The sequence below is a fragment of the Tupaia chinensis genome, unplaced genomic scaffold, assembly GCF_000334495.1.
Source record: "Tupaia chinensis unplaced genomic scaffold, TupChi_1.0 Scaffold000153_1, whole genome shotgun sequence".
In the NCBI taxonomy this organism is placed as follows: domain Eukaryota; kingdom Metazoa; phylum Chordata; class Mammalia; order Scandentia; family Tupaiidae; genus Tupaia; species Tupaia belangeri.
This window is the reverse complement of record NW_006159624.1, coordinates 805,294-825,313: the sequence shown is the minus strand read 5'-3', so window position 1 is coordinate 825,313 and position 20,020 is coordinate 805,294. Positions and strand designations below refer to the sequence as shown.

General features: G+C 41.1%; 1 protein-coding gene across 1 annotated transcript; it reads left to right on the top strand.

Moving 5' to 3' along the window:
- Positions 1 to 1,736: 1,736 nt before the first annotated feature.
- On the top strand, positions 1,737 to 18,518 carry ALDOB (aldolase, fructose-bisphosphate B). The gene is made up of 9 exons (XM_006145556.2): positions 1,737 to 1,845; positions 6,347 to 6,468; positions 7,262 to 7,473; positions 9,345 to 9,399; positions 10,577 to 10,737; positions 12,020 to 12,103; positions 13,431 to 13,605; positions 13,980 to 14,179; positions 18,045 to 18,518. The coding sequence occupies exons 2-9, from the start codon at positions 6,357 to 6,359 to the stop codon at positions 18,138 to 18,140; spliced, it is 1,095 nt and encodes a 364-aa protein (XP_006145618.1). The 5' UTR covers positions 1,737 to 1,845; positions 6,347 to 6,356; the 3' UTR covers positions 18,141 to 18,518.
- Positions 18,519 to 20,020: the final 1,502 nt, after the last annotated feature.

The following is a 20,020-nucleotide window of genomic DNA, read 5'->3' as shown; positions in this document are numbered from 1 at the left end:
AGTTACATTGCTATACTGACTGTGGTTCAAGCCCTGGACCCGGAGGCTTGAAACTCCCTCTGAGTTTGTCTGTGTGAGTGCCCAAAATCCTGAGAGGAGAATAGAGGAGGACGGATTGCAACATGGCCATCTTCCCTGGGTGTGATTTCTTGCTTTCTGTCTCTCTGTCTCTCCAGAGAGCACACATGGCCTATTATAAAAAATTCTCTCTTAAAAAAAAAGAAAAAAGAAAAGAAAAGGAAAAAGAAAGAAAAATATATCATGACCTTTCCAAGGACCTAATAGATTCTAGTTTAATACTCAGAAAAAAAAGAAAAGAAAACCTGTAGAATGAACCCATACCCGGACACTGCCATATTTGAGAGTGATAATGGCTTAATCACTTTTAGTTTAGTTCTTTATTTTACCAGCTTTGAAGACAAAGTATAAAGATTGAAAGCAAATGCAATGGAGTAAAAGGCAGTGGTTTCTGACATTAAATATATTAGGAGCTCAGCTTGGTTTTGGGGGATTCAGAAAAAAAGAATTATTATTTTTTTTAATTGACAGAGGGCGTGTACACTTGCCAGAGAAAGACAAAGAGGAAGAGGGAGAAAGTACTCCCTAATGGGGTTTAGCCATGCTGCATGCAGCACCCTCGCCTCCATTTCTCCTTTCTGTTGGGACTTTGGGTGTGCATCCACGTGCTCCTTGTGGGGTTCATCGAGCTGCTAAAGTCAGGATTTGAAGTGCAGTTGGCCATGTGGAATCCAATTCCCTTTAACCAGTAGACTATGGGGTGAGCCTGAATGATTTTTTTCAATATAATGTTTTACATGTTATTTACTCTTAAAACAAAAATCTCCCCATAGGAAATTCAAGGATTCCGTATCTATTTGTTTTCACTGAAAGATAATTTAACACTTAACTATAAATTGTAGAGTAAAATGTTGGAGGTAGCTATTAGTGAAGCTTTAAAGATAAAAATGCAGCATTGTTTGCTTAATTAGAAAATAGTGATTCTTGGGACCAGCAGTTGGCATAATGGCTACGTCACTGGACTCCCATGTAGTTGACCGCGGTTTGAGTCCCAGACCCGGTGGCTTAAATTTATGGCGGGCACACGTGCGTGCGTGCCCAAGATCCTGAGAGGAGAATGGAGGAGAAGGGATTGCGGTGTGGCCATCCCCCACCCCCCGGGGGGTGATTTCTCACTTTTTGTCTCTCTGTCTCACTCTGTCTTTCTGGTGAACATATGTGCTCTAAAGCAAAACCCTCTAAAAAAAAAATAATAATGATTCTTGAATACCTACTGTGTATAGGCACTTTACGAATTCATTTAATGCTCCTATGAAGTTAAGATCTCACTTTACAGAGAATCTAAGGCTCAGAAAAGTGAAAATAAAACAACAAAAACTTCAATCAAGGTCATGTTTTTAGTAAGTGCTAGAACTATGCTAACAGTCTTTCCTTCATCCCTTGATGGACTCCACTAGTCATTGACTAGCTGCGTGATTTAGGGGAATCTTCTAATGCTCTGTACCTCTGTTTCCACACCTGTGAAATAGAGGATTCACATTAAGAACTACGTGGCCTGAAGACTTTCCTAGCAGCTCTAACATTCTATGAACATGAGGAGTCTGCGTGCATAATTATATAACAATTGGTTGTTTATGGGCCAATCGGAGGTATTGAATAAACACCTCCCTATGAGACCAACGTGAGAAAGGGAGGGCCAAAGTTTAAAAAAAAAAAAAACCTTTGGTGAGAAGTCTATAAAAACGGGGTGTTCCCAACAATCCGTCCTATTTGGCAGCTGCTGCCTCACCCACAGCTTCTACTAAGAGAACGCCTCTCTCTCAAACTGTAAGTAAGAGAACTTTCCTATATACCCAGACTACACCAGTGAATAAGCGGTTAATGATAGCATAAAGCCTGTAGAGGAGATATTTGTTTGCCTTTGTTTTCAGGAATAATTTGATGATGGCTGAAAACCTGATGGATCTGCTCATTGTTTTTCTGTCTCATACATCCTCATTCACAACTTCCCTGGCTGGCTGAGTGGCAGTAAAAGCCTCAGGATTGATTGCCAATTACCTGTGTGAGGCACCTCTGAGTCTTCAGTCTAGGAAAACACACCGTGAACATTCCTGTTTGGCTAGGTTTTAATCAGTTTGATTCTTGATCATTTCTGTTCTCTCTTTCCATAACAACTGGTACTTATCGCAGTGATTTGTTTACATACCCACTGCCTAACATTATTTCCTACATCCTCTTCCCACACCTACTGGTACTGCCACAGAAATGAACTCTTCGAGCATTTTGCCTGCTTCACCTACTTTTCAAATAAGGAAATGGAACAGGGCTGGAAACCCTCCCCTGACTGATACTTTCTACAAGATTTTCTCTGGCACTACAGAGAAGACCTTATGGCTTAAGATATTAGTAACCAAAAGGTGTAGATGTATTCTGTACATTTGCTTGACTAGCTGAAAAATAGGCATATTGTGAGAATATGTTGCCTTCTTTCTTCTTATAAACTTTTCTTTCAACAGTTACCTAGGGTTCCATTAGCCAAATTGGAAGAAACAGAGGCGTAAGCTCACTTTGGCCAAGGCACAGTTAGGAAACACCCAGGCCCAGGTTAGAGTTGGAGGTGTTGGGGCAGGAAATCGGGTGGAGTTGCTGAAAACCTAAAACTTCCATCTCTTCTGGGCTGCTCCATGTGTGTTCCGATGCACCAAGGAATAGTCTGCCCTACTTCTGCTCTCAATTTCACTGTGCTTGTCACCATGGCATTGGAGAGGCTAAGGAAGCTGTGGGCATCCTCATGCATCTATAGGTAAAAGTGCTGCATACAGTGCCTAGCAACCACGGCCTTGCAATGAGTAAACCTCCTCATGTGCGTCTTCTTGGAAATGCATCCACCTTGTCTGTGGGGAAGGAAATGGACTCTCAGCAGAGATATGTATTGTCAAATATCTCTCCAGGAGTTAAACATATTTTACAAATCATTGTGTTTTCACAGAACTTCTACAAGGAAGGCAGGAAGAACTATACTGTAGGGTTCCATCTGTTTCTTTGCTGAAGAAGAACTAAAAATAGAATTCCAAATCCTAAGCCAGTAGGATGTGACTTGCACTTCAGATATAATTTCCCTCGTCCTCAGTCTCTTCTTCTCTAAAATGGCAGAGTTGAGACAACAAATTCTTGAGGTCATTTGGAGCTCTAGTTTTTTGTTTGTTTATTTGTTACCTTCTATTCTTACTTGTTAATACTCACAACCTTCTTCCAGATTTGTATGTATTACCTGTTACAAATATATATAATAAATCACATACTACGTATGTATATACACATATACACATATATACAGTTTTATTAAGAAATTAAAAATAAAATGAAATGTGAGTCTCTCTATCCCATTCCCCAGAGGTAATCCCAGGGTGGCTACTCTTTGATTATATAGACTCACAAACAGTATATGTGCATACCATTTTTTTAATTAAAATAAAGGTTAATAATATACATTGCATACTTTCCTTAATCTTGCTTTATTTCACTTCACAAAGCAATGTGCACAATTTTCTAAGACAGTTCTTCAAAAATGGGGCTCGAGATCTCAGTAAGGAGAGACTTAAGGACAAGGAAATCATTTTCTATTATTATCCATTCCTAGCTGTCTCCTGTCTCCCCAGTGGTGAACATTGGCCTTTGACCTTGTTTTATGATTAACAGAGGGGCAACATTTTGTGCTGATGTGGCATAGACCTTTATTCCCTCTGTAGAAGTTTAACTTTCTGTAAACAGCGTTAGTTTAACTTGACCTTTCTCTGTGGTTCTGGTTGAGTCAGCACATTCAGACTGAAGAAAATAGCTTGGTAATAAATAGAAACATGAAGGTCCCTTAGGTGATTACTTTTTAAAAAATTTAAAAAGAGAGAAGCAGTGTTTGCATTTTTGTATCATGCAATTCAAAAAATACTCTTTGAGCAACTGGTGATACAATGAGCAAGATACTCACAGGTTATATTTGAACCACTTGACAATGACACAACCAGGGCAGATAGTATCACCATTTAATCCATAAACTAAGAGTAAGAGAAAGTTACCTGACTCACCCAAGGATACAGCTAGGGGAGGCAGAGCTAGTCCTTGAACCCAGGAATGTCTGGTCTACCAATACCAAACCTCTATATGCGTGTGTGAATCTTTATGAATTGGGAACATCAGTGGTGTAGAGATACTGACCTATGATACTCTGAGGTTGTCATTGAAGACTTTAGAAATCGTCCAAATGCTGATTCCTTTCCATAAAGTTCATTCTTTCCTTAGTAGAGGGAAGCACTGCACCTTAGTCCAACGTTTTCCCTCATTAATTGTTTGTTCTTGGACAAATCATTTAAACTTCCTTACTTTCTTTCCTAACCTATGAAATGTGGATATGGGAGGTGGGAACACAACTGCCTTCTAGGGTTATTGTGAAGAATAAATCCTATAGTGCATGTAAAGAAATGCTAAGCAATAAATGATCATTTGTTGTTATTATTACTGGACTATGTGTTACTTTTGTTTCATTAAGGAAATATCTTTGTTTTGGGTCATTGTTAACTTTGTGCAAACACCTAAACTGAGAGAGAAAATTTGCATTTTGGTTTGAAGGTTACCACCATTAGCGTGGCTTGTGTGAGCATGAAGATCTGGTAACCAGGACCAATGCTAAAAGTCCCTGACTACAATATTAGTGGTTAATAGTTAAGCAGGGCAAACAGCATCCACCAGTCCTTAGAATATCATCTTCTCTAGAAAAAGTTGTCCACTGTCTTGCCCTAGACGCCCCATGGCAGCACTGTGGTTCCATTCTTTTGGATTAAGACAAGAACCTCTGTTAAGGTGGAGAGTGGCAACAGTGAGATCATCATTTATACCTTCTCATTAGTTAGTTCAGTAACCATGGACTCTTTATATCAAGGGAAAAGGTACTGAGAGCCTGCCTTAAAGGGATGCAGAAAATGGGAAGGAATGGCTTATCAGAAGAGCAGGACAAGTTGGGGAGCTCTGCCTCATCCCAGTTGGGACCTTGGGCAAGTTAGTTAACTTCTTTAAGCCTTAGCTTGCTTATTAATTATTGAGGGTATTGCCTGCCATGGTTATGCCAAGTGGATCAAATGAGAGCCAAGGCATCTCTGGGCTTTCCAGAAATAATGTGTAGGCATGGGGCATCCACCCTGTGCTGAGTATATTGGATGTAGAGACAGAAAAGGGAGATCATAAGGCTGGATAGGAAACTATGATAACTCAACCTATGCAAAAAACACTCTAACACCCCAAACAAGAGCCCTGTGAGCTTGCATTTTCTGGACTAAACAAAAGTGACAGCCAAACTGGGACAATAATCACCTTCAGAGAACCCCTGCTGAGGAGGCTGTTTTAGAAGGGGGTCTTTGAGCCAGAGTCTCTCCTTGCGAAAGCAGTGAAGTTGAGAAATACTGGATCAGGACTCACCCTGTGACTTCAGTATTCTCAGAGGCTATGAGGTATTAGGGAAATCCTCCCCAGTCTTCTCAAGATGGTCTTATAGATTGTTGATATAAGAAAAGGAAACTTGCACCCCTCTCTCTACTACCCAAAGCTGAAGGGAGGACAACTGTGTATAGATTTTTCCTCTCAAACTTGCCTGGAACTTAATTCATGGGAACTTCAGGCTAACAGAGCAAAGTGGGGGAATAATCACAGAGGACTAAGCTTTACTGTCCGACCTCCAGCCATCCAAAGCACCTGATGGTGCTAGAAATCCATAGAAGAGAGTCAATTATTATAGTTTCCTCTGTTTGTCAGATTTTAGGTTACCAAATTAGCTTGTTCTGTCTTAGGAACAGTAATTCTAATAATCTCGTGGAAAGCATTTTTAAAATAATTTAATTTTATTATTATCATTATTATTATTTCACTTGAGCAGAGAGAAATAGTGAGAGAGGGAAAGTGAGAAAGCAAGTTGCCAGGTCTGGGACTGGAACTGCAGTTGGCCAGGTGGGAATCCAGTGCCTTAACTATCATGCCACCCTGCTGCCCCAAGCATTTTACTTAGGGTTACTATGAATATTCAGCATCCCACCTTCATCCTTTATGGCTATTTCCCCCCATCCTTATGTAAGTGGGAAAAACAGCCCCCTCTTTGTTGATCTGGTTGTGATAAGGGGCCAGTATCAGAGTATCAGAGGAGCCCACATGGTTTGTCAGAACACCCTGACTGTCTTGGTTATGAAACTGTCTGAGCCACCCACAGTTCTCACCCCAACTGTCTTGGTTATAAATCTGTCTGAGCCACTCACAGTTCTGTGTATGTCTCTTCTTTACTCTTTTCTAGACCTGTCACCATGGCCCACCGATTCCCAGCCCTCACCCCAGAACAGAAGAAGGAGCTCTCCGAGATTGCCCAGCGCATTGTTGCCAATGGAAAGGGGATCCTGGCTGCAGATGAATCTGTAGGTGAGTGTAAGAAACAGTTTCATTGTACAACAATATACGCTTGTTTCTACACTTAGTCAAGGTGACTCGATACCATAGTCTCTTTCTTCTCAGAGAAAGTGAAGGTTTATGTACATAGGAGTGGGAACAAAAGATGCAACATGCAGAGACATTTTGGGTCCTGTAGTTCTAGCGGGAAGATTCCTGAAAACCAAAAAACAGAGGCTCAAGCCTACCATTTTAGGGGTCATTTGAAGCCAGCCTGTGGCAAGTCTAGGAACTCAGTAGCCAGGATAAGGTCAGATACACAGCCGTCTGCGGTGCCAGTGAGAAGTTAGGTTAAAGTCAGCCATGTCAGGAAAGGCAAGGAAGTATCTGCATCTGAAATAGGGTTGGGCTTGTGGCTGAGACAATCTCAGGATGGCACAAGGGAGGGATATGGCAGGATTGCACAGTCCACCATAATATGACAGAAGCCAAAGAAGTCAAGAAGCTGCCTCATCCTTCCTCCATTGTCTGTAAATGCAGGGAGATTGAGAGCAGGATCATGGGAAGGTTGGAGAGGCCAGAGGGTCTTACGTATCCACCTGGAACCAATGGTGGCTTCCATTTTGACCTCCTATGACCATCCTCCCACCTACTAGCCAACATCCTGACAGCAACCAAAGTCTTCTCCAGGGAGACAAAAGCAAGGCAAGATCTTGAAGATCTAAATTAAAAAAAAAAAACTATCTTGCTTTTCTACCTAGTGAGGATCACTGAAATTCCTGGCTTGCTCCTTATGTTGTTTTTGGCTTTGGCTCGCCCACCTTAGGCACCATGGGAAACCGCCTGCAGAGGATCAAGGTGGAAAATACCGAAGAGAACCGCCGGCAGTTCCGAGAAATCCTCTTCTCTGTAGACAATTCCATCAGCCAGAGCATTGGGGGTGTAATCCTCTTTCACGAGACCCTCTACCAGAAGGACAGCCAGGGAAAACTGTTCAGAAATATCCTCAAAGAGAAAGGAATTGTGGTGGGAATCAAGGTGAATACTTCCTTCACATTTCACCTCTGCCTTATCCTAGGAAACTCCCAGTACCTGCCCAGGGCAGGGCCAATATTCTGAATATTCTCATCATCTGATTTCTGTTCTCACTCTCTTCCATCATCTTCATCATCCCACTGAGGACCAGATCCTCTTCTAGACTTTTTTCTAGTTCTCCCTTCTTTCAACCAAGTTTTCTACAAGGTACTTAATATCTTCACATCTTAATTTCCAAATTTCTTAAAACAGGAATAGAGGCCAGCAGGTGGCATGGTGGTTATATGTACCGCATGGCTGACCGCAGTTTCTGTCTGGTAACAGGCAGTTTGCTTTGTCATTTCCTGTCTCTCCGTGTCAAATTTTAAAAATAAATAATAAAATTTAATTTAATTTAATTTGTTATTATTATTATTTTAATTTGACCAGAGAGAGAAAGAGAGAGAGAAAGGGAAAGTGAGAAAGCAAGCCACCAGTTCTAGGACTCAACTGCAGTCAGCCATGTGGGAGTCCAACACCCTAACCATCACGCACCACCTGTTGACACCAATAAACAATCTTTTAAAAAACTGGAATAATAGAATCTCCCTTATAAAGTTTTTACAAGGGTGAAAAAAGATTTTATAATAGTTCTATCACATAATAACTAGTCAGTCAATGATAGCTATTATTATTAAAGTATCTTCTGTTCTATCTTGTAACTAGTGTTACTGGTCAACTAAATCTGTCTGCTGCTTCTCGTTGTCAATGAAATGAGAGGCAGAGGCTAAAGATGAAGGGATTTTATTTCTGTAATCAGTTATAGAAAGATAATCAGCAAGTACCATCAACTGTCTTGAAAAGCTCAACATGTTCTTGGTATTGATAGGTAAAAGATACAAACATGGATTCCTCATTACAATCCATCATCAATGGCTCACCCCTGAGTAATTATCTTGATTCCTTCAGATACCCATTCCTGGTTTCTCACCTGACCATTCCTCTACTAGATCTCATGACTCAGCACTTGGTCAGATTTTCTCATGAAGGGCCTTTTATTTATTTTTTTTAGAGAGAGATTTTTGCTGCAGGGTATGTATGCTCACCAGAGAGACAGAGACAGAAAACGAGAAATCACCACCTGGAGGGATGACCACACTGCAATCCCTTCTCCATTTTCCTCTCGGGATCCTGGCCACGCATGCACACATGCCTGGCATGAGCTTCAAGCTGCCAGGACCGGGTCTCAACTACAGTCAACTCTGTGGAAGTCCAGTGATATAACCAGTATGCTTTCTTCTGACCCCGAGGCATTTCTTAATTTCATAATGGCTGCAGTCCTGCTGTCCTGCTTCAATAGGTCTTCCAATACTAAACAAACTTCTCAAAGTGAAAACTAGTACTTGCTAAGTGCTTATAACTCCAAGCACACATTTAATCCTCTTTACCATTTCTGGAAGTAGACTCAGTGATTATCCTTATTTTAGAGAGAAACAAGGTGAGAAAGCTTAACTGCATGGGGTAATTTAACTTGCCCATCCAGTAAGGCAAAGTTAGAGCCCGTGTGAATGCAGGTTATCTAACTCTTAGGCTCATGATCTTTGTTGAGGGTAGAGTCTGCATCCTTATTCTCTTTACCTCCTGTATTAATGCAGTGCCTGGTATGAGCTCAGCCAATGTCAAGGGGGCATTATCACATGGTTTCTTCATTATCACATGGTTTCTCCCTTTCTCTGTGGACTGAACTGTGTCCCCCAGTGACTATTATAACCTTCCCCATTCAACTCCTTGGTTTGCAAAAGATGAGAACTCTTCTAATTACAACCAGGAGCTCTGCTTGCATTTTACTGCTATCTGACACCTGCTAATTACTTCTTAATTATTTGTATCCACAGTTAGACCAAGGAGGTGCTCCCCTTGCAGGAACAAACCAAGAAACCACCATTCAAGGTAAGGATATTGTTCACAGGTGTGAATCATGCCAATCCCATATGAAAGGACTTTAAGGAATTCATGGACAAATAGAATTAAAGTACAAGCTTATTTTTATGCAACAACAAAAAATGGAAATGCATGCATAGGTTTATTTTTTTTTTCATAATCCTCAGTTGTCATGAGCCTTTTGAAGACCCCCCCTCAATCTGCTAGAAATGAAAACAAGTAGAGAAAGGAGCAAGCAGAAACAAAATATGACTATTAAACTTTTTTTATAGCTATGCACACCTGTTTTTCAATCCCTGCTCCTCTATTTAGTAACTCTATGAGGTCAGTCACTTAAATGTTCTCACCCTCAGTTCTCTTATCTTACATGGGATAACAATTGTGCAGAATATTGTGGGGATTAAATTAGACAAGGTACATTAAAGTATTGGGTTGTCAGGGAAGTCATGACATATTTTTCTATGCAAAAATGCATCATGACTTCCCTGGTGTCCTAATACACACCTCAGTACCTTGTACAGGGAAGTTGTATACTGAAGTTCTGTACTTGGAACTATTATTTTTGCAGAAAAATTCAACAGCAGTAGAGAGAAAAGGATCCAAGCATTGGAATCTTCAAAGAGTTCACAGGGAAAAAAAATGTATATTATGAGAAAACTGCAGAGATTTCAAATTTTTTTCCACCAAAATAAACTTGTACTTTAATTACATTTTTCTGTGAACTTTTTGATGTTCCCCTCATACCTAGGTTTAAATCCTGGTTCCACCATAAACCATTTAGATAATTTTGCAAGGTGCTTCACTACCCCAGCAGATGAGGACTAATCACAGAATTGGGTTACCTAAACAGAATTTGAATCCCAGCTCTGTCACTCTTTAGCTAGACAAACTTGGTAAGCTTAATTTCTTAGGGGCTCAAAATCCACATCTGTAAAATGAATATAATATTAAATAGTCCCTCCATTCTATTTATGGAGTATATTCACTATATATATCAAAACCATATTTATGAAAGCCAGGTCTTTCGGCCCTCAACTGTAATTAATGCTTATTTGTTTGGGTACTTTTAGTCCTCGAGCTCTACAGCCTGAATGCCAAGCCAAAGGAGAACACTTTCACTTTATACGAGACCCTACAGATCAGGTGCAGGGCCTTAAAGCAACCTATCTTCCTTTGGTACTTCCAGGGCTTGATGGCCTGTCAGAGCGCTGTGCTCAGTACAAGAAAGACGGTGTTGACTTTGGGAAATGGCGTGCTGTGCTGAAGATTGCTGACCAGTGTCCATCAAGCCTAGCTATCCAGGAAAATGCCAACGCCCTGGCTCGCTATGCCAGCATCTGTCAGCAGGTGCTCTGCCTTTCCCCTCGGCTAAAAAACAGTTGGCTGGATTTTTCTACAGAGCCTTCTTTCGATTTCACTATACAACATATTGTTCCCTCTCTTTCATCACCAGTATATCCTGATAGCATTTTTCTATTTGCTATAACCAAATATGATAGGAAAAAATTTGGTGCCACAAGCCAGCAGGAGTCCCAGTGAGCTCAAAAACCTAATGCTATGAACTGTTGCCACCTATCAAAACACTCTCTTTCAAGTCTTAAAAATGAACCCAGGCTACTTGCTTATTCATATTCCATGAAGTCCAAGGCATGACCCTCTTACAGTTCTATTTGGATGATAGCTCTGACCTGGTTCCAATTCAAGTATTTCTTAGAGGATGCTGCTTTGACGCTGAATTGTCCAGAACATGTTGAAGTGTCTGTGGGGACAAGTACAAGTTGCATTCCCTTATATGGGTACTATGTTGGAGTGATTGGAGTTGTGGGCACCTGGAAATTCCCAACTTAATCATTAAACACTGCTTCAATTACTTAACACACACTAGAGGCTCTTTCTTAGTGACTTAAATTTGTTCTAAAAGGATGGTAGCTGGGTACCAGGGTTAGTGAGGATATTATTAGAATAAGATACAGAAAGTAAGAGTTTGTATTTATTTATTTATTTATTTATTTATTTATTTATTTATTTATTTTGAAAGGTTTTTGCTATAGGGCGCGTGCGCTCGCCAGACAGAGAGGGACAGAGAGATAGAAAGCAAGAAATCACCCCCCAGAGGGGATGGCCACACCGCAATCCCTTCTCCTCCATTCTCCTCTCAGGATCTTGGGCACGCATGCACACGCGCCCGGCGTGAGTTTAAGCTACCAGGTCCGGGACATGAGCTGCGGTTGGCTACGTGGGAGTCCAGCGACATAGCCATTACGCTAACTGCTGGTCCCTGTATTTATTTTTTTACCCCTTTCCCAAAGAACTTTTTAAAAACCCCACTGTTATTTTTTGGCTAAGCTAAAATATTCACTCAGATATCCCATCAATTTCTTCACTGCTTTTTTAAGTCACTTACATAAGATTTCTTCATAAGGCTGACTTTAAGTCACTTACATATTTCTTCATAAGGCTGACTTTAAGTCACTTAAATAATATTTCTTCATAACACTGCCTTTAAGTCACTTACACAATATTTCTTCATAAGGCTTCATTTTAGATCAATTGTAACTGTTGATACCTTCCTAAGGAAAGGATCATGGTGGGCACAGCCTCACTTTGTCTCTCACCTTTTTATTTTTAGAATGGGCTGGTACCTATTGTTGAACCAGAGGTAATTCCTGATGGAGACCATGACCTGGAACACTGCCAATATGTTACTGAGAAGGTAAGTCTTAAATACCAAGGTCCCAATTCTAGTTGAAAAATATTATTTCTAAGTAACAGCCAGAGCATAACGTATAACAGCTGTTACATTTGAAATATATATTTATATATTTGATTTAACTAGTTGGAGACACCTAAACTGACTTTCACCTGGTATCCCATAGAAGTTGTATGGTCCTGGGGTCAGCAGGTGGCATGATGGTTAAGAGTGCTGGACTCCCACATGGCCAACCACAGTTCAAGTCCCAGACCTGGTGGCTTGCTTTCTCACTGTCTCTCTCTCTCTATTTCACTCTGTCCCTTTCTGGTAAAATTATAATAAATAAATGGATAAATAAAGTTAAATAAAACAACTCTTCTAAAAAAAAGTTGGATGGATCTACAAACATACATTTTAGAGACAGAAGTATTAGGTTGTCAGGAAAGTAATGATGTGTTTTTCTATGCAAAAATATGTCATGATTTTCCCAAAATGCTAATACTTTCAGATTTTATTTCAGTCCATATAATTTTTGCAAGTAGAAAAACTAAGTGATTCTAACTGAGATTAAAATCATTTACGTAGCATTGAGAACAGAAGAAGGCTAATCAATTCTTAACTATTTTTTGGCACATGGTATTTTCCTTATGTAAGACAGGATTCATAGTATCAAAACTTGGATTAAAAAATTACTTTCCCACCTTTAGGACCTTGAGAAAGTCATATTATTTCTCTGGGACTTCAGTTCCATCAAGTGTACACTAAGAAATTTCAAAAATAAGATATGAGACTCACATGAGAAAATGTAATTAGAAAGTAATTTGTTCATATTTGACTTTCTAAAATAGGACGGTTCTCTTCATACACTGAGAAAGTTAAAGAGTCATAATGTGTCTTGACATTAATTTCTTCACTTGCGAAATGTATGTGGACTCAAATGAAATCTGAAAGCACTGTCTCTAAAATGTATGTTTTTAATGGCCACTCCGATTCTATGTGGACAGAGTGAAAACCAGTTTACCTGTTCCCAACTAGCTAAATAAAGGCATTCTCAATAGGAAAGGACATTGACCAAGAAAGGAGTTAAGGGCCTCTAGGAAGCAGAGTCATGCCAATAATTCATGCGATGGAGTAGCTAGACTAGGAGTGGTGGGGATAGGCCAGTTTTATTGTGCTCAGTGGCTACAGCTTGTAAACCATTGCCTTGATGAATCCTGGAGGTGGGTTTCGAAGCTTTCTAGGCTAAGCAGTATATAAAATTCCTTTATCCTATAGTGTAGAAGTGTCAGAATTAAGTGACTCTAAAACTGGCTCTAGGTTTTACCTGCTTGGGCCTCTTGTTCTTTAGGTCCTGGCTGCTGTGTACAAGGCCCTGAATGACCATCATGTTTTCCTGGAGGGGACCCTGCTAAAGCCCAACATGGTGACTGCTGGGCATGCCTGCACCAAGAAGTATACTCCAGAACAAGTGGCCCTGGCCACTGTCACAGCTCTTCATCGTACTGTTCCTGCAGCTGTGCCTGGTAAGACCTTCTTCCTTCTCTACCTCAAGGCCCTGGTCTTCTTATGATGGAGTGCCACAAGCATTTGTGTTTGTCTAGAAACAGATCTCTTCTATCTCACAAGCAGCCCACACTTCCCCTCTCACTTCTTGACACAAGTCTCCTTATTCTGTCCAAGTGCACACAATCCATTTATTTCCTTAAGGCTGCACCGTTCTCCTTCTCTCAGCCCAACTAGTCTGAGCAAAGACAGTCTGATTTCTCCAACTCAATCCCGTGCAAATCAAATGGAGAAAAGATGTAGACATTACATTACCTTTAGGTCAACTGCTTATTTTCTCAAGCAGGGTAAATACATTGGAACTAATAGGGTGGCATGGCCTCTTCCCTTCCAGGCATCTGCTTTTTGTCTGGTGGCATGAGTGAAGAGGATGCTACTCTCAATCTCAATGCTATCAACCTTTGCCCTCTACCGAAGCCCTGGAAACTTAGTTTCTCTTATGGACGGGCCCTGCAGGCCAGTGCATTGGCTGCCTGGGGTGGCAAACCTGCAAACAAGAAGGCAACCCAGGAGGCTTTTATGAAGCGGGCTGTGGTAAGCTGCTACTACCTCCTTCCTACTTGATTGGATTGGAGCCTAACTCTCTCACAAAGCATTGTTGTCTTTGGGCTATATGGGTACTTTCACATAATAAATAGGAGATGCTTGAAAATGTGGTATCTGAATTCAGTATGAAAATTAGGCTAGAGAACGTTTTAAATTATTTATACTGGTAGTATACTAATGACACAGATGAAAGGGCAATTTCCACAGGCATGCTTTGGAAAGAAGCAGGCCAAGTACTGAACCCAAGACACCTTTCATTTCAGAAAGTTGAAATCACCAGGAAAGACGGCAATTATGTGATAAGATAAACCAGGGATTCTGAGAACAAATACAGAAGAGTTTCAAGGGGCTAATAATAATATATGACAGAGAGATTCAAAACAAAGCCTGGGAAAAGCCACAAGTTTGGCATTTAGCAGCATATCAGTGACCCTCAACAAAACAGTTTCAATAGAGAGGAGGAAAGGTGTCCATCCAAAAAGTTTGTCAGAAGGAAGACTTAGGTTACTGAGAAAAATGAGAATGATGAAAGGTTTATTCAACTGGTAACCATTATTGTTTTAATACCTACTTATGAAGCAAGGACTGGGGTGAACAACTAAGACATAGCTACTGCCCTTAAGGAGCTTAGCATTTCATCAAATAGGATAAAAATGTACATGTATCTTTTTTTTTTAATTTATTTTAAATTTTTTTAGAGAGATATTTTTGCTATAGAATATGTGTACTCGCCAGAGAGACAGAGACATAGAGACAGAAAGCGAGAAATCAACCCCAGGTGGGATGGCCACACAGCAATCCCTTCCCTTCTGCTTTCTCCTTTTGAGATCTTGGAAATGCACCTGGTGTGAGTTTTAAGTTGCTGGGTCCAGGACTTGAACCACAGTCTACTATGTGAGAGTTCAGTGATGTAACCATCTGCTGGTCCTAGAGATGGACACGTTGAAATGTAAAACAAGAGGAGCCAGAGGAGAGAGTGCTGAGCATGATAAAGTAATGAAGATTTCAATTCTGCTAGTGAGGAAGGTTAGAATAGCTGTTGAAAGATTCTGGTGGGTAGCTGACCCATAGTGTAGTAGCTACAGGATCCAGATTCCACATGGCCCAGCTGCAGTTTGAATTCCAGGCCTGGAGGCCTGAAAAACATGCTGGCTGCATGTGAACCCCAAATCCCTACAGGATGTAGAAATGCAGGAGAAGGGGTTGTGATATGACCATGCTCTGCTGTAGGGGTACTTTTCTCCTCTCTTTGTCTCTCTCTGTCTCTGGCAAGCATATGTGTCCTCTGGCAATCAAAAAAAAATTCTGCTAAGAAATTGACCAGATATTATAGCTAAAGCATTAAGTAAGGTACAACTGAAATAAGAGTGAGTTTGTAGTACATTAGGCTAGTCCTTGAATTGTCCTAACAGCTCTCTAAAGTATGCAAGGAGATTCAGATAAATCTGAATGGAAAGTAACAGGACAGAAGAGTGATGAATTTTAGTGATAGCCTCATTTAGCTTGCTGACTGTAGAGAAGTCTGGGCGAGGAATCAAGTGTAGCCAGAAGTTTGGCCCTAAAGGAAAGAAAGATCCCAAAACAAATAAAAACAAAAAACATCTCAGAGGCATAAGAGATGTTAGAGATTTTTGAGGGAGTGTTTTACTTTGATGATGGAAAGCAGAGTCTGGCAGAGCTGGTGTGGATCTGATAGGTTGGGGAGTTGGAGTTCACATGATGGAGGGCCTGTGAAAGTACAGGTCAGAAGGAGTCATCCACACAGAAGGGAAGCTGAGTTCATTATCCAGAAAGCTGTTCTCAAGCTTCAGCGTGTATCCAAACACCTGGAAGGCTTATTAAATGCAGGTTACTAGGCCTCATCTTCTGAGTTTCTAATTCTTTTGGTCTGATCAAGTCCAAAGACTTTCCATTTCAGCAAGTTCCTAAATAGTGGTAAAGATCCATGCAACAGGGACCAGCAGTTAGCGTCATGGCTATGTCATTGAACTCCCATGTAGCTGACCGCGGTTTGAGTCCCAGACCTGGTGATTTAAGCTCATGCCAGGCGCGTGTGTGCACCCAAGATCCCAAGAGGAGAACAGAGAAGGGATTGCGGCGTGGCCATTCCCCCGGGGAGTAATTTCTTGCTTTCTGTCTCTCTGGTGAGCGCTTGTGCTGTATAGCAAAAACCTCTCAAAAAAAAAAAAAAAAACAAAAAAAAACAACCATGCAACACATTTTGAGAAGTGTTGATATAAGATGTGGAAATCCTGAAGAAAACAGAAAAAAGTACCATTTCAATAGCACTATGAGTTTCAGAGCTCTGAGTTTACCTTTATTGGAATTAACATAAGAAATCAAATGATGCTATGATAATGACTACATAAAAATAACTTGTGTTTTTTTCTTTTTCTTTTTTTGAGAGAGATTTTTGCTAGAGGCGTGTACATTTACCAGAGAGAGAGAAAGCAAGAAATCACCCCCCAAGGGGGATGGCCATGCCACAATCCCTTTTCCTCCACACTCCTCTCAGGATTTTGGGCATGCACACACATGTGACTGGCGTGAGTCCCAAGCCTCCAGATCCTGGACTCGAACAGTGGTCAACCATGTGGGAGTCTAGTGTCACAACCATTATGACATCTGCTGGTCCCACAATTACCTATATTTTAAGTTATATATATATTTTTACTAACCGGAAGGTTTGTGCATGCAGGTGCACATGTGCATGTGTGTGGGAGAGAGACATAGAGAGAGAGAGAAAGCAACCCCCACTGGGGCCTGGTCACACTGCAATCCTTTTTCCTTCATTTCCCCATTCTGCCAGAATCCTGGGTACAGGAAGCTGGCATGTAAACCACTTGGGCTAGGACTTGAATCCTGGTCAGCTATGTGGGATCTAGCTTCCTCTACACAACGATTAACTAATGTGCTAGAGGGCCAGCCCAAACTTACATATTCTTGTGGACAAATACAGGTGGGAAATGGAAAAAGTTTTAAATGAACACTTTCTACTATAGTGTACTATACTAGACAGAAGTTTCTCCACTTTAATTTCTTCTTTTTTTTTAAATTACCTATTTATTTCTTACATGAGGGAGAGAGAGGTAAAGAGAGAGAGAGAGGTGTCCCCACCAGTGTCTTCATGCTGCATTCTACCCCAAGCCCCAGTCAGCCAGGATTACAGGCATGTGCATACATCCTCTGTGTGTACAGAAATGTGAACCAGGGACCTTCCTGTACGTCCGTAGCATCACAGAGTATTATATTACCATTGTGCCACCAAAACTAGCCCCAGCTTTAATTTTTACTTCTATTGTTGCAATATTGTTGGTACTAAAAAGAAGCTTTTTGAGGAACTGACACAAACCTCAGACTTGCCAAATAAACACTCAGAAAACTGGACTAAAAAGACAGAGAACATATTTTAGAAAGGAGGAAATGGTGTCAGCAGCAGTATTCAGCAGTATCAGTATAAGGAGAAAAAATCCAGACGAAGGCATAACTAATGTCACATGAAAATTACGCATAGTGGGAACCAGCAGTTAGCGTAATGGCTATGTCGCTGGACTCCCACATAGTCGACCGCAGTTCGTGTCCCGGACCCGGTGGCTTAAAACTCACGCCAGGCACGTGTGCGTGCGTGCCCAAGATCCCGAGAGGAGAATGGAGGAGAAGGGATTGCGGCGTGACCATCCCCCCTGGGGGTTGATTTCTCGCTTTCTGTCTCTATGTCTCTCTCTGTCTGTCTGGCGAGCGCACGCGCCCTACAGTGAAAATCTCTCAAAAAAAAAAAAAAAAGTAAAAAAGTACGCATGGTCAAGGCTGCCTTGATTCTAACTCTGTGCCCTCTCTAACACTTGCTTTTTAGGCTAACTGCCAGGCAGCCAAAGGACAGTACATTCACAGTGGCTCTTCTGGAGCTGCTTCCACCCAGTCGCTCTTCACAGCCTGCTACACCTACTAGAACCTGATGCCCTCCAGCCTGGATCCAGCACATCAGGGCGTCTAAGAAGACTGCAAAAGAATGACCTTTACATCAATACTGGGAACACAATACATGTTAAATCTTAAACAGGGAAAAAAATTAGTTTTTGAAACATGAGTATCAAAAATCGGACAAAATTTTACACAACTCTTTTCCTTGCCACACTTCTAGAGTATCTACGCAAGAAAATAAAAGGCTTGAAAACAAAATCAGCTCTTCATCCAAATAACAGTTACCAAATAAAGTGTCACAAAAACTGAGTACAAAGCACATCGTATGAACCAATTTTAGCAGTGGAAGGTTGTAAAGGAGACAGCTGCAACCTAAAAAGAAATAAAATGTTCTATAAACCATCAATTGGTACTGGGTTTCACTTTTCTGCTCTTGTTGCTGAAGACTTAGTGCATTTCATTACCTTTGACTCTACGAGACATGACTGATATTAATGGTCTGAGACTTCAACCTTGGTTACTCATTGAGATCACCAGCAAAATTTCAGAAGTCCAGATGGTCAGGCCACATCCCCATCTAATTCAATCAGAAATTGTACACATGGGATCATCTACTAGATTTCTTTTCCTTTTCTCGCCTCTTCTTTCCTTCCTTCCTTTTTTTTTTCTTTTCTTTTTTTCTTTTTTTGTTGTTAGAGAGCATATGTGAGAGAGAAAGAAAGCACCCCCAACGGGGCATGGGACATGCAATCTCGTCTCCATTTCTTCATTCCGTCAGAATTTTGGGCACATATGCGCATGTGCCATTGTGTTTTTCAGGCGGTCAGGACTGGGACTCAAATATGGCAGTCAGTCATATTTGGATCCTGCTCCCTTAATTACTAGCCCACAGATATCTTAAAGTTCCTTAAGTTATTCCATTGTGCAGCCAAGTTTGAAAACTACCAGTCTAAAATTTGAGGATATGTGAAAATTAAAGCCATTCACAGTAAAAGCTACCTAAAGTGTAGAATGACTTAGAACCACTGGTGGAGTGTAATAAGAGAATCACTGTGACTCTGATGCTTGGAGCATGCCTTTTTTTTTTTTTGGAGAGGTTTTTGCTATAGGGCACGTGCGCTCGCCAGACAGACAGAGACAGAGAGACAGAAAGCGAGAAATCACCCCCCCAGGGAGGATGGTCACACCGCAATCCCCTCTCCTCCATTCTCCTCTCAGGATCTTGGGCACACATGCACACGCGCCCGGTGTGAGTTTTAAGCCACCGGGTCCGGGACGCGAACCGCGGTCGACTACATGGGAGTCCAGCGACATAGCCATTACGCTAACTGCTGGTTCCCGGAGCATGCCTTTTATGTGACGCAGGATCGGTGACACAGGAACACATTTCCCTCTGCACATCTAACAAAACTCTATTTTTGCAGTAGATAATATATTCACATAATTATACTCTTAATTTTCATTTTTGAAATTAACCTATAGGAAAAGCATTTAAGACAAAATGTTACGAAAAAGAATTTAACATTGTAACTTTGGCTAATATAAAAGTAATGATTTAACTGCCAGAAGCTGAGAAACAAAAAAGACAGAAGTGGAAGAACGCAAAGGGAGTCAAGAATGCCACTTAAAATTGATGGGCTAAAATATAGTGCTCTAATAAGTCTATTAAAGTGACAGATAAATCAGTAAAATATACATACATAAAATTAAGATGTAGTGGACCAGCAGTTGGCATAATGGCTATGTCGCTGAACTCCCATGTAGCCGACCACAGTTCGAGTCCCAGATCTGGTGGCTTAAACTCACACCAAGCATGTGTGTGTGTGTGTGCCCAAGATCCTGAGAGGAGAATGAAGGAGAAGGGATTGCGGCATGGCCATCCCCCCTGGGGGGTGATTTCTTGCTTCC